Source organism: Prionailurus bengalensis, chromosome C2, assembly GCF_016509475.1.
Source record: "Prionailurus bengalensis isolate Pbe53 chromosome C2, Fcat_Pben_1.1_paternal_pri, whole genome shotgun sequence".
NCBI classification, from domain to species: domain Eukaryota; kingdom Metazoa; phylum Chordata; class Mammalia; order Carnivora; family Felidae; genus Prionailurus; species Prionailurus bengalensis.
In genome coordinates this window covers 503,683-519,842 of record NC_057350.1, presented here as the reverse complement: position 1 = coordinate 519,842, position 16,160 = coordinate 503,683, and the positions used below count along the sequence as shown (strand labels likewise).

Below are 16,160 nucleotides of genomic sequence, written 5' to 3'. Positions count from 1 at the left end.
TCACACTCACGTTCTCTCAAAAATAAATAAATAACCATACACCAATATCCCTTATGCATACTGACAGAAAAAAAAATCCTCAACAAAACAGCAAACCAAAATTCACCAATATATTTAAAAGATTATACAAAATAACCTAGTGGGATTTACTCCTGGAATGCAAGGAATAGTTCAACAAATGAAAAACAATGTAATACAAACACATTAATGAACTGAAGGGGGGGAAACCCACGAGATCATCTCCATTGATGCAGAAAGAGCATCTGACAAAATTCAGCACCAGTTTCATGATGAAAACACTAAAAAAAAAAAAATAGAAATAGAAAGGGACTTCCTGCACACGATATAGTCTATATAGGAAACACTCACAGCTAGCATCAGATTCAGATATGAAAGACAAAGTTTTTCCTCTAAGACCAGGAACAAAACAAGGATGTCCTATTTGCTGATTCTATTCAATACCATATTGGAGATTATAGAAAAATAAAAAACATCTAAACTAGAAAGAAAACTTTATTCATTGAGGACATGATCTTGTACACAGAAAATCCTAAGAAATCCACTCAAAACCTATTAGAACTAATAAACAAGTTTAGCAAAACTGGAATATAAGGATCAAAAATTCAATGGTATTTATTTCTATCACTAGCAATGAGCGTTCTAAAAATAAAATTAAAACAATCTGATTTACAATAGCAGTGAAAAATAAAGCAATTAGGAATAAATTTAATCAAGGAAATTAAAGACATGTACAATGAAAAACACAAAACACTGCTGAAATTAAAGATGACCTGAACAAACAGAAAGCCCATGTGAATAAACTGGAAGACTTTTTTAAAAAAACAATCATCTGGGACATCTGACTGATTCAGTCGGTTAGGTGTCTGAGTCTTGATTTCAACTCAGGTCATGATCTCATGGTTCATGAGACTGAGCCCCACGTCAGGCTCCACACTGACAAGGTGGGGCCTGCTTGGGATTCTCTCTCCCTCTCTCTTTGCCCCTCCACACATACACATGCACGTGCATGCTCTCTCCCTCCCTCTCTCTGAAAGGAAGGAAGGAAGGAAGGAAGGAAGGAAGGAAGGAAGGAAGAAAAAAGAAAGAACAAAAGAAAAAAGAAAGAAAAGAAAAAAACCTTTAAAAATAATCTATGGGGCACCTGGGTGGCTCAGACAGTTAAGTGCCCAACTTCAGCTCAGGTCATGATCTCACAGTTCATGAGTTTGAACTCCTCATCGGGCTTGCTGCTGTCAGTACAGAGCCCCCCTTCATATCCTCTGTCCCATCTCTCTGCCCCTCCCCAGCTTGCACTCTCTCAAAAATAAACATTAAATAAATAGAGTCAACATTTTTTAGAAACCTTAAAAAAATATATAATAGTAATCTTCTATGCCCAACATGGAGACTGAATTCACAACCGCAAGGTCAAGAGTCACCTGCTTTACCAACTGAGCAAACAAGGTGCCCCTAGACTGGAAGACTTAATGTTAAGATGTCAACACTACCCAAAGCAATCAACAGATTCAATGCATCACTATCAAAATCCCAAAGAGATTTGGGAAAAATTCATCCTAAAATTCATATGGAATTTCAAGGGACCCCAAATAGTGAAACTGTCTTGAAAAAGAGAAACAAATTTGAAGGACTCCTGCTTTGTGACTTCAAAGCTTACTACAACTTACTACAAAACTACAGTAATCAAAACAATGCGGTACTAAAACAGACATATGGATCAACAGAACAGACTAGAGAATCCAGGAAGAAACCCTTACATATATGGCCAATTGATTTTCAACAAGGGTACCAAGACCATTCAAAGAGGAAAAGACGGTTATTTCAACAGCTGGTGCTGATAAAACTAAGTACTCATATACAAAAGAATGATGTTGAATCTTTATCTTACACCATATATGAAAACGAAACCAACATGGATTGAAGACCTACACTTAAGAGCTAAAACTATAAAGGTCTTAGAAGAAAACACAGGGAAATAATAACGTTGGATTTCGCAATTTCTTGAACATGACACCAAAAGCACAGGCAACAAAAAAAAAATTAGATAAAATGGACTACATAAAACAAAACAAATGGACTCTATAAAATTTAAGACTTGTGTAGATTGAAGGACACTATCAAGAGAGTGAAAAGGCACAGAAAAGACATCCCCAAACAGACTGGGAAAAAATATGTGCAAATCATATATCTGAAAAGGGACTAAAATCCAGAACATAAAAGAACTCCTACAAACTCAACAACAAAAAAACAATTCAAAAATGGCCAAAGGACTTAAATATAGATTTCTCCAAATAAGATACACAAAAGACCAATAGGCACACAAAAACATGCTCGACATCATTAGTTACTAGGGAAGTGCAAATCAAAACTACAATGAGATACCACTTCACACCCATTATGATAAGTTACTATAAAAACATTTTTTTTTTTAAAAGATACTATGTGTTGGCAAGAAGGTAGAGAAAATGGAATCCTTGTGCACTGCTGGTGAGAATATAAAATGGTGCAACTGCTGCAGAAAATAGTTTGGCAGTTGTTTAAAAAGTTAAAAATAGATCATATGATCTAGTAATTCCACTCCTAGGCTTATACCCATAAGAACTGCAATCAGGGAATCAGTTATTTGTACACCAATGTTCATAACAACATTTATTCAGAAGGTAGCATAATCAAAAGGTAGAAATAATCCCAAGGGTCCATCAATAAATGGACAAAATGTGGTGTATATACACGTTACGTATGTTTGTAAAGTTGACTCTTGAACAACACAGGTTTGAACTGCACAGGACCACTTACACATAGAATACTGTAAGTATACTTTCTCTTCCTTGTTTTTTTCCCTGATGATCTGAATAACCGTTTCTTTTCTCTAGCTTACTTTATTGTGAGAATGCAGTATTTAATACCTTAACATACACAACATATGTTGACTATTGATATTATCAGTAAGGCTTCCAATCCACAAATTGTAAACAGTTAGGATTTGGGGGAGTCAAAAGTTATACTTGATCTTTTAATTTAATGTTTGTTTATATTTGAGAGAGAGAGAGTGCGCAAGCAGGGGAGGAGCAAAGAGAGAGACAGGGACAGAATGTGAAGAAGGTTCCATGCTCTGAGCTGTCAAGACAGAGCCCGACACAGGGCTTGAACCCATGAGCCAGGAGTTCATGACCTGAGCTGAAGTTGGACGCTTAACTGACTGAGCCACCCAGATGCCCCAGTTATACTCGGTTTTTGACTGCACAGGGGGTTGGCACCCCTAACTCCCTATGTTGGTCAAGGATCAACTGTACATTTTAATAGAGTATTATTCAGCCATAAAAAGGAATAAAATGCTGACACACGCTACAATGTAGATGAACTTGAAAACATTCTTGTGTCTAAAAAAAGTCAGACAAAAAAGGACAAATACTATTATGATGCCATTCATGTGAGGTACCTAAAAAAGACAAACTCATAAAGACAGAAAGTAGAATAGAGGTTACCAGGAGTTGGGGAAAGAGGAGAATGGGAAACTATTGTCTAATGGGTATAGCTTCTGTTTGGGATGACAAAAAAGTTCTGCAAATAGACTGTGGTGAAGGATACCATTAATGTACTTAATGTCACTGAACTGTACACATAAAAATGGTTGATTTTTTTATGTACCTTTTATCAAAATAAGTTGAGCCAACAGAAATCATATTTATTCTTATTTCAAGCAAACAGAAAATATGTATCTGACTCTAGTATAAGAAAATGAATCAACAAAATTAATCCTTTTCAGTCATCTACATTTATACAGGTAAAATAATGCTTTTTAATCATTGTGTGGTTTCATATGTAATAGAATTTTTTTTTTTAATTTGCGAGTGAGAGAGAGCAAGCATGCAAAATGGGGGGGGAGGGCACAGCGAGAGAGAAAGAATCTTTTTTTTTTTTTTTAATTTTTTTTTAATGTTTATTTATTTTTGAGACAGAGCATGAACAGGGGAGGGTCAGAGAGAAGGAGACACAGAATCTGAAACAGGCTCCAGGCTCTGAGCTGTCAGCACAGAGCCTGACGTGGGGCTTGAACTCACAGATCGCGAGATCATGACCTGAGCCGAAGTCGGCCGCTTAACCGACTGAGCCACCCAGGCGCCCCTAAAGAATCTTAAGTAGGCTCAGCGCTCAAGGCTCAACTCCATCCATGACCCTGGGATCTTGACCTGAGCCAAAATCAAGAGCTGGAAGTTCAACCTACTGAGCTACCCAGGCACCCTAGGATTTTTAAAACATGTTTAAAATCCTTAAGAGTCTGATTTACTAGGGGCACCCGGGTGGCTCAGTCGGTTAAGGATCCAACTTCAGCTCAGGTCATGATCTCACAGTTTGTCAATTCAAGACCCACATCAGGCTCTGTGCTGACGGCTTGGAGCCTGGAGCCTGCTTCAGATTCTGTGTCTCCCTCTCTCTCTGCCCCTCCCCTGCTCATGCACGGTCTCTCTCTGTCTCAAAAATAAACATTTAAAAAAAAAAAAATCTGGTTTACTGGGACACCTGGGTGGCTCAGTAGGTTGTGTCTGACTTCAGCTCAGGTCATGATCTCACGGTTCATGAGTTCGAGCCCTGCACTGGACTCTCCACTGTCAGCACAGAACCTGCTTCAGATCCTCTGTCTACCTCTCTCTTCGCCCCTCCCCCATTTGTGCTCTCTCCCTCTCTCTCTCTCTCTCTCAAAAAAAACATTAAAAAAAAGGAATCTGATTTACTACATTAATTGGCTTTAATTGGCTTTATGAAAGTTTTTTAAACGCTTAGAAAGGTTTTCATTATTTAAATTTCTTTTTTAATGTTCATTTATTTTTGAGAGAGAGAAAGAATCAAAGCACGAGCAGGGAAGAATAGAGAGAGAGGGAGACACAGAATCCGTAGCAGGCTCCAGGCTCTGAGCTGTCAGCACAGAGCCCAACACGGGGCTCAAACTCACGAACTATGAGATCATGACCTGAGCTGAAGTCGGATGCTTAATCAACTGAGCCACCCAGGCGCCCCAGAAAGATTTTCATTATTAAATTTATTAAGACTATATATTTAAAATATTAGAATCAAATATATAAAATATATAAGTGTAACTTGAAATCTCTAAAGAAATTTCATCACAGTATAAGATGCAAATTATAGAAAACGTTTAAGGAAATTTCACCTGTCAAATTTATAAAGTAAAAAAATCCCAGATCACATAAAGTATTTTTAATTCTTAACAGAGAATAAACAAATTTTTACTTTACTAGAATTTAAAGGCACGTTTAAAGTTTTAAGAAAAAACAGGTTTTCAATTCACACTTTAATAAACCTAACATTGCTCAAAAAGCACACACAAACAAGAACTCCATGCCATTGACAAAGAGACGGTGAGGAACACGAACAGTCACACCCACCTAGAGGGCAGGACCAAAGTTAAGCCTGTACGAATAAGCAGCTGTGACCTCCTGTCCAAGACTGTCAGCAGCTCTCGGAGAGGAAATGTAGAGGGATGGGGCTTGGCCCCAGCGAGCAGACAGCTTCAGAGCAGAAAGGGCACAGGACTTACCCCAGCGCTGTGGTCGCAAAGGCCGCTCCAGCGGCGCCAACCTCCTCGCAGTCTCTCTGAAGAACCTCCTGGATGAGCTCATCCACCACCTGAGCCAGGTCCTAAGGAGAGGTCACATGGGGGTCAGGGCAACGGCAGTGAGAAACACTGCCTCAATCTAGACTGAGCTTAAAACCAATCTAGCTGCACAGGCTAAGGGTACTGAAAACCTTCACAGAACCAACCGGTCACGGAGCAACCCCTCTGGGGCCAAAAAAAACTCCCTTCACGACCCATCAGTGGCTACTTGTCTGAGGGCATCTAACAGTCCTCATGTAGGAACTGGCTACGCTGCTTCGGGAAAGGTTTCCTGCTAATGAACACAGAGGAGCCTTCTGGAGAGGCCAAGGCAAGCCTGCTGCCTGCTCAGTGACGCCATGCCACCCCCACATCCTATCAAACATCGTCAGTCTCTGCAGCCATTCTTCACAATCCTCTCAGGCCTCCTTAATCATGACCAAAACCGGCCCAAGCAACAGGGTGGCGAGCCCAATCCCACAACCTGTGTGGCCAGTGTGCACACGGTGCTGCGTGCCTGTGGCCCCACATGTCCCTAGTCAACATGCCCACTGGCTCTCTGGAGCGAGCAGTGTCGAATATCACTCAGAGCACGCACACCAGGGCCACAAGATGGTGCTGGGACAGGACGCACTGAAGAGCTGCTCTGACAACTGTGCCCAAGACGGGGGAGCATCAGCCTCAGCTCAGCCACCCGAGGCCAAGTGACCGCAGGCCGGGTCTCTCCCGGGACCCCCTGCAGGAGACCAGACAACACAGCCCACTCCACAGGGGAGAGGGTAGTCCACAGAGACCCATGCGTCTGCAGAGTTCTCAATGCAGGGCCGCACCTACTTCACCTGTCATGTTACTTCCAAAAAACCCTCAGCGCCTTCTCTAGTCTTAGCTGTAGCCCTTTCAAACAGACACATAGGCAAAGAGCTAGGGAGCCTGGCGCAGCCTATGCTCGAAGCCCCAAGCTCCTTGCCTAAAAGATAAAGGCTTAAGCCTCCAGGGCCAGGGTCCTAGGACCTGCCGCGGCTGGCACTCAGAATATTCTAGAGCCACAAGCGCAACCACCTTCATGGGAGTGATCTACAGACAGAGGTCGGACTGGACGTCAGACGCTGTTGGTGACACTGATATGCAACTGGCTCCTCAGAGCCCTGATCTGGAAGATTCCTTACCGCATCAGAGTACGCAGGTGCAGGCCTCGGAGGAAGCAACTCAGGCTGCACAGGGGGCGGCAGGGGGGCCTGCACAGGTGGCTGGAAGAGGCCAGGCACTGTGCTCGGAGTTGGTGCCGGGAGGTGAGGCAGAGAAGCTGGTGTGGGTGCAGGGATGGGAAGAGGCTGCTGGAGAGCAGGTGGGGGCACATCTGCCTCTGTACCACACGCCTCTCCTTTTCCCTCACCTGCAAGGGAAGAGGCAAGTGTGGGCAAATAGGGCAACCCCTGGGCACCCACAGTGATCCTTACTGGCCACCCTCCCAAGCAATGTCACAGGGGACGGTATGTGCTTCACCTGTGGAAACCAAGCACTATGACATCAGGGAGCCATTCGGGCCACTCTTAAGAGGAGCAAAAGACATGAGCACTGAGCCAATACCCACCGGACCTACCCCTCACCCTTAAAACAAGACAGATGCTCCTGGCTCCCAAGAGGCTTCCTGAAGGGGCAACAGCTAGTTCCGTCACGTAACGCAGCTCCTCACCTGAGTCCAAGCCGGGTCTCTGAGTGCCTGTGGGCAGCTCCGCAGCCAGGCTCTCCCCAACGTACTTGTTCTGGGAGTTGAAACTGCACACGGGAGCGTGACGAGGGATGGGGGGCAATGGCCCTCCATTCACGATTTCCCCAACCGACACTGTCAGCTTCCTGGTAATAACCACCGACTTCCTGGCCTTGGATAACCCCTCTGGTTCCAGGAACGAGGACCGGTTCAGCTCAACACAGCTACCCAGACCACAAAGAACCCACGGAGAGGCGTTACACAGGTAAAAAGCCAACCTTTACCTTCTCAGTGCCCAGCAGAAACGCTGAAAGCCCTGTCCCCATCATTGGGTCACCCCACAGCCATGCGTAAATGAGGAGAGAGGCAGTAAAAGCTGATTTGGCAGCTGAGCCCACAGTACCCACAGCTGCCAGGCTGGACATTTCCTTGTGACACAGGCCTTGTGACTCCCGGCCTAGTTGTAGACAGCCACAGGTAGAACGCCAGACACCTACGTGCTCCTGTCTTATTCCAAAGCTGCCACGTTTCTTTGAGGACTGCAGAAGGCAGATAGGAAGGGGCTGGCAATAAGGAGTTAAGAGGAGGGAAGGGGTGGAGAAACCCCAATGGGCAATAAGATGTTGGGTGCATGTGCACGCACGTGAGTAAATGGTGCACATTATGGTGCCATTTTCTGGGAGAGGGTCCACGAGTTTCATAAAGTTCTCAAAACACTGACTCCAAGCAGTGGAGGAGCCCCTGGCCTGGCCCATTGGTGCCTGTCTGGACCACCAGAGGTGGGTAGTGGTCAGTCAGGGGCCAGCAGCAGTCATCTTCAAGAAACAGAAGAAGAAAGACCCTAACCTTTACCTGTAGGATCTTCAGTAACGCGTGAAAAACCCTGATTCTGGAGTTGCAAAGAAATGGGTCTGAACTCCAATCCACTGACGAGCAGCGTGTGACCTGAGGATGCTCCCCAGCCATTCTGAGCCTCGCTGATTTCACCTGCACCCCGGGGAGGCAGCATGTGGAATGTGCCCTCTGGGGCCTGGCATGTAGCTGGCACTTCCCAGACCCTCATCAGAATTAAAAACAAACAAAAAAACGAAAACAAAAACAAAGAGAGGTCACCTCTCTGCTCTTACCCATCAGAGACAGTGAGACCGTGGTAGTTCAGGAAGTCTGTGGCCTCCTCACAATCTCTGAAGAGCAGCATGCGCACCACGCCATCCAGGGGAAAGACGGTGGAGCGCTGCGTGCTCACGGTGTACGCTATGTTGAGCGCCCGGAGAGCATCCTTGCGGATCTGAAGAGACAAGATGAATCACTACAGGGTCAAGGGGCCAGTTATCCCATAGCCACAGAATTGCCAGCATAGGGCACAGCGTCCTGCTCTAGTCCCTCTGGAAAGCAATCTGGCACTAAGGAGCCTCGGCTTAGCAATCAGCAGGGAATTTGCTCAGCAGAAGATAACCAGAAATGCAAGCGAAGCAATCAGTCTCAGACACAGGAAAAGTCAGGCCATGAAGGCTTTAATTAAAAGAAACCCTAGAAGACAGGGCACCATCAGTGGCTCAGTCGACTGAGCATGTGATTTCAGCTCCGATCATGATCTCAGTTAGTGAGTTCAAGACCCACATCGGGCTCTGTGAGCGCAAAGCCTGCTTCTGATCCTCTCCCCACCCCGCCCCTCCCCTACTTGTGTTCTCTCAAAAATAAATAAAACAAACAAAAACAAAAACAAAAAAAGAAACCCTAGGAAACAAATTGTCCATCAACAAACAGGTCATGTGGAAAGTCAACTATGCATCCTCCACTTGACAAAAAGCTGTGTGGCAATAAAAATTACCACAGAGATGATGGAGTGAAACAGAAAAATGCATAAATGACACGAAATTTGTAACAAGTGCTTTAGAAAAAAAAAGAAAAAAAGGAAAAGTGCTAACAAAAATTACATGTGTACGTGTGGGCGCTAGGACTCTGGGTGACCCCTTGCTTCCCCTTGCAGCGCTCTTTAACCCTACCAGTATTTATCCAGTGTTTACTTTGCACCTGGCATGGTTACTGCTGAGCACACAACAATGCACAAAACAAAATCCCTGCCCCAATCACTGGCATGCCAGGGAGAGACCGACGATGAACAAGATGAATCTGTGAAATACACAGCACATGTAATGGTGACAGTGCAACCAAGGAAAGAAGGCAGGGGAGAAGGGCAGGCGGGCAGGGTGGGCCCTGCTGAGATGGTGGCAACCAAGACAACACCAGAAGGTGCCATATGTCTCTGTAAGGAGAAAGAACAGCAGCAGGAACAGCAAGTGCAAAGGCCCTGTGGCAGGAGTGTGCTGGGGTTGAAGGGACTGGAAGAGTCACAGCAGGTAGAGGTGAACAAGGAAGAACCCTATGGGACCACGTCAAACACACTATTTCTCTAAAGAAAAAGCACTTAGATGTCTTTTTGCTCAAAGTTATTAAAATGGGAACAAATGGCCAACATCCTAATGTTAAATAATCATTTCAAAGTATTAATTATCAGCTTTATTTGTTGCATGTGCAGAGTTCCACAAGTAGCATGTTGTTTAAAATCTTTTCATTTGTTCCAGAATTTCGGTTCTGTTGGCAACTGTCAGACATGACAGTGAGCAGACTTGCACAAGACCGTTTGCCTGGACTAAGACCATGGGCTTAGTCACTGTTTATCACTGAACTTGATGTGTGACCAAAGAAAAATAACCTGGAGTCACAGAACCAGCTGGTCACATCCTGAGACACCCCCACCCCAAGCAGCCTCCTCCCCACCAAGCAGACCCCTCACAGCTAGGGGGCAGCACAGTGTGTCTGCTGTCAGGGCTGGGGCTGAAGACCTGACTTGAGGAATTTCTGGCATTCAAGCTCTGTGTAAAGCACCAGGTAAGAGACCAGTCTTCCCCAGGTTTGTAACCCCAAGGCACAGCACAGTACTCAACAAAGAACAGGCCCTCAAGATATTTATTGGGACGAATTTAGCATCATCACGTTCATTCCAAAAATAACACTTAAGATTTTTAAGTTAGGGATTTTGCATGTGCAATTTTTGATTTTCAGTTTCCGTGAATGATAATAATGCTGAACTCAAGTCATATATATTTTTTTTTATTGAGAAAGGGAGCATGTGAGCAAGGGCATAGAGAGACAGAGGGAGAGAGAGAAAAAGAGGAAATGATAGAATAAGAGAATCCCACAAGGGAGAGAGACAAAGGGAGGAGGGGGGAAGTGGGACTCACCTGAAGCGGGGCTCGTGCTCACCCCATTCAGGATTTAAACTCATGAACCATGAGATCATGACCCGAGCCAAAGTCAGATGCTTAACCAACTGAGCCACCCAGGCGCCCTCAAGTCATATCACTCTAAAGAAATTTGTCTGATCTGAACCTAACAATAGTATATTCCACTGCACAGCCTTTTCCGTCAGTAGTCAATGGCGCCAACCCCTGTAAAACAAGGTACCCCAGTAACCCCCTCAGAGGGCTAGCGCGAGAGGGTTACACAAGAGTCAGCCCAGGACCTGCTGAAATGTTCTCAGAATAGAGAAACACTTAAGTATCAAAAGTAACAATCTGCTTTCTTTCAATTCTTCAAGTACAGCTACGTTACTCACCTGATTAAAGTAACAATGTAAAAGACATGCGTTCAGATAAGAAGCCGATTGGACCAGTTTGAAAAATCTCACAAAATTATTACTGTTCAATGCCGCAAAAGCCTGAACAGCAAATTTCACTTCGGAGGAATTTCTAACAGCAGGATGGAACTGTTGTACTTCTCTGCCAATTAAAGGAGATAAAGAGATTAGAATTTTATTTTTAATTAGACAAAATTTCCATGAAAACCAGATGTGATTTAAAAAAACAAAGATTTCAACCATATGGAGAAAAAGGGACTTAATGGTGGGTGACACGTGCCACTCTGTTAGATTAGTAATTTCGAAGCTGCCACTCTTGGACTAGATTGGGAACAATGGTGTTCTCTAAAAAGATGGTAAATAAACAAATTCACGTAATAATCAATTTAAGGATTATCAAAGAGTTACTTTAATGCCAAATGACTGCAAGCTGTTTTCACAATGATGATGTCTAAACAAAACCTAACTTTGCTATGTAAGTGAACAGCTGACTGAGTCACTCAAGAGAAGAAAGGCACCTGTCATCCATGAAAAGACCACACTTCCGTTTTCCATAACCAGTTTATCTCCGGGACTGAATTTTAAAACTAAAAATCAGTAACACATTTCAGTATTGTTTAACAAGGTTCTTAGGGAAAACAGTAAGCTAAAAAACAGATTCAGCATAAATAAGAGAGTCTCGGAAATAAAGGAGTCACTGGCTGTCACCAAGTCCGGTTGACCAACAACAGGGACAGAGACTCAGGGGATTCTGCTGTGTTTTCTCCTATAAATGTCCACCTGTGTAGCAGATCAGTATTTAAAGTTCATTCTTTCTTAATATCCCCCTACAAACATTCGTTTCCCACAATTTTTTCCTCTCCTATCACTTAGTTCTTTGAGGAGGCGTGTGTGGACGTATGTAACAGGAAACACGCCTGGACACAGCAAACTGCTGACAGCTCTTGACAGGGCGCCCTGGGCTTCCCTGTCCTCCCTCATTTGCCTCTTCTGTTCAGGCAGATTCCTTCCTCGTCTTCTCACTGACAAAGAGAAACTGTTCTCGCAAAGGATCTGGGGCCTACTCTGACTGCCGCCATCAGCACAGCCCTGTCCTGGGGCCCCCTGCGCCTCCGCTCAACAGAGCACACAGCCCAGCCCAGGCTGCTTACTGTCAAGCCCACACTCAACACCAGACAGACTCTGCACTGCCAGCTGCCATGAACCCTAACAGCTCTCTTCCTGTTTAAACGCTGCTTTTCCAGACAACTTAGGTTAGTTTCTGACTGAAAATTTACCTTAGGATGTCCCCCTTATTGAGATTGAGCAGAACATTGTAGCCCTGGAACTCTGCTTCGCTGGCACAGAACACACCCTTGTTTCTTAGGTCCTGGTACATCTCCTTCAGACTCTGAAGGCACTTGGTCATGTTCTCATTGTTGATCTTGGCATCAAAAGAGGACATGGGCTCCTCACACATGAAGTGAGCACAGTGGATATGGAACCGAGTACACTTCTCAATCAGGGATACCGTCACAGGGTCACACAAGTGCTGCTGTGTGATGTCCTGGCCATGAACAAGAGGGAGTATTATACATGCACACACCTCATCCACACACCTTACGTACATACGTGTCTCCTATACACACAGATTTCATGCACCTATTTCCATGCAGAAAGAACCAAATGTGAGAAAAATTAGGATTACCTGAATTTCTCTCATCAATTTGAAACAAAGTGCATGAAGCACATTTTAAAAGGACTTTGTAATGATTTACTATGTTTTTATTTTTATTTTTATTTTTTTTAATTTTTTTTTTCAACGTTTATTTATTTTTGGGACAGAGAGAGACAGAGCATGAACGGGGGAGGGGCAGAGAGAGAGGGAGACACAGAATCGGAAACAGGCTCCAGGCTCTGAGCCATCAGCCCAGAGCCTGACGCGGGGCTCGAACTCCGGGACCGCGAGATCGTGACCTGGCTGAAGTCGGACGCTCAACCGACTGCGCCACCCAGGCGCCCCGATTTACTATGTTTTTAATGTTTATTTGAGAGAAAGAGAGTATGTGCGTGTGCATGAACAGGGGAGAACAGACACGGGGGAGAGAGAGAATCCCAGGCAGGCTCCATGCTGTCAGCACATGGCCTGACGTGGGGCTCGAACCCACGAACTGTGAGATCATGACCTAAGCCAAAATTAAGAGTCAGATGCTCAACCAACTGACCCACCCAGACACCCTGTAATAATTTTAAATACAGCATATTCTTTTACACAGATGAGTAAAATGAGAACTCTCCCTTCAACTCTGGAATTCACATGCATTTTCTAGTTTCCTGATCGAAAGTGACTGATACCTTCCGAATGCCCCGTGTGCGGTTCCACACGAAGTCGTACCAGTCCCGCAGACTGCCCTCCTTCTGGTCCATGATCTGGGTCACCAAGTAGTCCATGGTCCTGCTGAGCACTGCCGAGGGCCGAAGCTCATGCGGCAGGGGCTCTTCCTGATCAGCAGAGGAGCGGCTGTACTCCTTCACGGCTGCTGCGTGATCCACCTGAGGACACAGAGTGGGAACAAACCTGTGTATCAGGTGCTGGGCCAGCTTCCCCACAGCTGTGCCTTAAAATGAAGGGGAAAATCACCCACAAACTCATACGAGATCAAAACTACAGAATACAATATTCAAATGTAAAATTTCTGTTTGAAAGTAATGACCAAAATTCAAAAACAAATGAGAAACTTGTTTTTGGCAAATATGACAAGGAGTGAAGAAGCAGAAGGAATATAAGTGGGGGCACATGCCTGGCTCAGTCGGTGGAGCAGGCAACTCTTGATCTCAAGGTTCTGAGTTCGAGCCCCACACTGGGTGTAGAGAATACTTAAAAATAAAATCTTAAAAAAAAGGGGGAGGGGGGGCGGGAAATAGAAGTAGAGATACATGTGCATGGCCCCAAGGGCAGAGGTGTGACACGTTAAGGGACTCTGAAGCATTTTAACATAATTTAGCCACACTCAAACACCAAAGTAAGTCTACATGGATTAGAAAGGAAATGGAGACAGCAGAGGGGGGCTCATGGGGGCTGCACAGCTGCACACAAGGGCCTGGAGCTGTCCCACCTGCAAAAGGAGGCTGAAGACACATGGCCAAAGGCAGAAGCCCAGATGTCCACAGACTGAGCCCCAGGCATCCACCTCAAGCTGCCATCATTGTCCCCTGGGGCAGGAGCCTCTGCTGTGATGCAGAGATGATGATGACAGCATGCAACTCTCAGTCTCACGGTAATAAGCTCAAGCCCCACACTGGATGCAGGGATTACTTAAAAATAAAATCTTAAAAAAAAAAAAAAACAGCCAACAGAGGAGACACCTATAAGCAAAATTAATGAAGAGAAATTAACAAAAACTTAAATTTTTTTTTAAAATTGACAAAGGATTGGGGTGCCTGGGTGGCTCAGCCAGTTAAGCGTCCAACTTCAGCTCCGGTCATGACCTTGGAGTCTGTTAGTTCGAGGCCCACGTCGGGCTCTGTGCTGACAGCTCAGAGCCTGGAGCTGCTTCAGATTCTGTCTCCCTCTCTCTCTGCCCCTCCCCTGTTCACACTCTGTCTCTCAATAATAAATAAACGTTTAAAAAAAAAAATTGACAGGGGCGCCTGGGTGGCGCAGTCGGTTAAGCGTCCGACTTCAGCCAGGTCACGATCTCGCGGTCCGTGAGTTCGAGCCCCGCGTCGGGCTCTGGGCTGATGGCTCAGAGCCTGGAGCCTGTTTCTGATTCTGTGTCTCCCTCTCTCTCTGCCCCTCCCCCGTTCATGCTCTGTCTCTCTCTGTCCCAAAAATAAATAAACGTTGAAAAAAAAAAATTAAAAAAAAAAAATTGACAAAGGATCTAAAATGGTGATTTCTGAGAAACAGTTTGGGAACATGCATTGACATACATATGTTCAGGACCTTGAAAAAAGGTCATACCGTCTGATGTAGTAATTTAATTCTTAGGATCTATCAGAAGGAAATAACCTAAATACTTTAGATTCATTATACACAACATGCCCAGTAGAATCATTAATAAAATTTAAATATTAGAAACAGCCTATCTAGTGATTGCAAAACGGTAAGTTTTAACAGTTACATAAATCAATTAACAGGCTGTCATTTAAAACATGCTGAGTTACGCCTGGGTGGCTCCGTCAGCTGAGCATCTGACTCTTGATCTCGGATCAAATCATGATCCCAGGGTTGTGGGACAGAGCCCCACACTGGGCTCTGCACTGACAGCACAAAGCCTACTCTCTTTCTCTCTCTGCCCTTTCCCCCATTCTCACGCACTCTCTAAAATAAAAATAAATAATGCTGAGTTTATCAAAACACTCACAATATAATTTTAAGTGAAAAATATTCACACAGAATTGCATCTAGAGGATAATCTCAAGCGTGTAAAACACATACATAGAAAAGGGTAGGAATACGGGGCGCCTGGGTGACTCAGTCGGCTAAGTGTCTGACTCTTGATTTCAGCTCAGGTTATAATCTTGCGGTTTGTGGGTTTAAGCCCAGCATCAGGCTCTGTGCTAACAGTATAGAGTCTGCTTGGGATTCTCTCCCCATCTCTCTCTGTCTCTCTCAAAATAAATAAATTTTTAAAAACAAAATTTTTTAAAAGGGGTACTAATAAAATTGTGAAAAGAAAAAAGATTTGTGAAGCAAATCTCCTATCTACATCTATAGAGAACCATGGGGTCCGGTCACCTCATATAGGATTGTTTAGTGTACACCTCACAATAAAAACAATTTAATATGAACATTAAGAGCACATCCCCACTACCCTCTAAAAAGGTAAACACCCAAACCAAATACCAATATATACAAAAATCACAAAAAAGTCCCCCCCCCCCCCCGTGTATCCCACCTCCACCCTGATGATTTAAATATGGACAACAGCCTAGAGAGCAACCCCAGGAGGACATGGGGCTCCACCTGATCAGTCCCTGGGACCACTTCAAACACGCTCAGCTGGCTCCGGGTCTCCCGCATGTACCGCTCCTTCTCAGGACACATATCTGGGCACGTTCCAACAAAAGTTCTTGCTTTGTCCAGGTCAGTTCTTTTTACCCGAGCTAAATGATGACAAGTAAAAAATAAGAACGTATCACACAGTTACTAGGAACCCAGAGAAGTGTGTCTTTATGATGATAAAAAGAGAAAGGAAAAG

General features: G+C 44.4%; 1 protein-coding gene across 8 annotated transcripts in view; it reads right to left on the bottom strand.

Annotated features, from left to right (window-relative positions):
- The window catches only part of LOC122491066 (minichromosome maintenance complex component 3 associated protein), a 56,128-nt gene that overhangs the window by 29,871 nt on the left and 10,097 nt on the right, over positions 1 to 16,160 (bottom strand). For all 8 annotated transcript variants that reach the window (XM_043593359.1, XM_043593365.1, XM_043593364.1 and 5 more), the window contains exons 7-14: positions 15,926 to 16,065; positions 13,312 to 13,509; positions 12,255 to 12,523; positions 10,957 to 11,119; positions 8,465 to 8,625; positions 7,323 to 7,561; positions 6,796 to 7,022; positions 5,573 to 5,673 (exon numbers count right to left, since the gene is read on the bottom strand). In XM_043593359.1, coding sequence (XP_043449294.1) covers positions 5,573 to 5,673; positions 6,796 to 7,022; positions 7,323 to 7,561; positions 8,465 to 8,625; positions 10,957 to 11,119; positions 12,255 to 12,523; positions 13,312 to 13,509; positions 15,926 to 16,065 — 1,498 coding nt within the window. The remainder of the gene's footprint in view (positions 1 to 5,572; positions 5,674 to 6,795; positions 7,023 to 7,322; positions 7,562 to 8,464; positions 8,626 to 10,956; positions 11,120 to 12,254; positions 12,524 to 13,311; positions 13,510 to 15,925; positions 16,066 to 16,160) is intronic.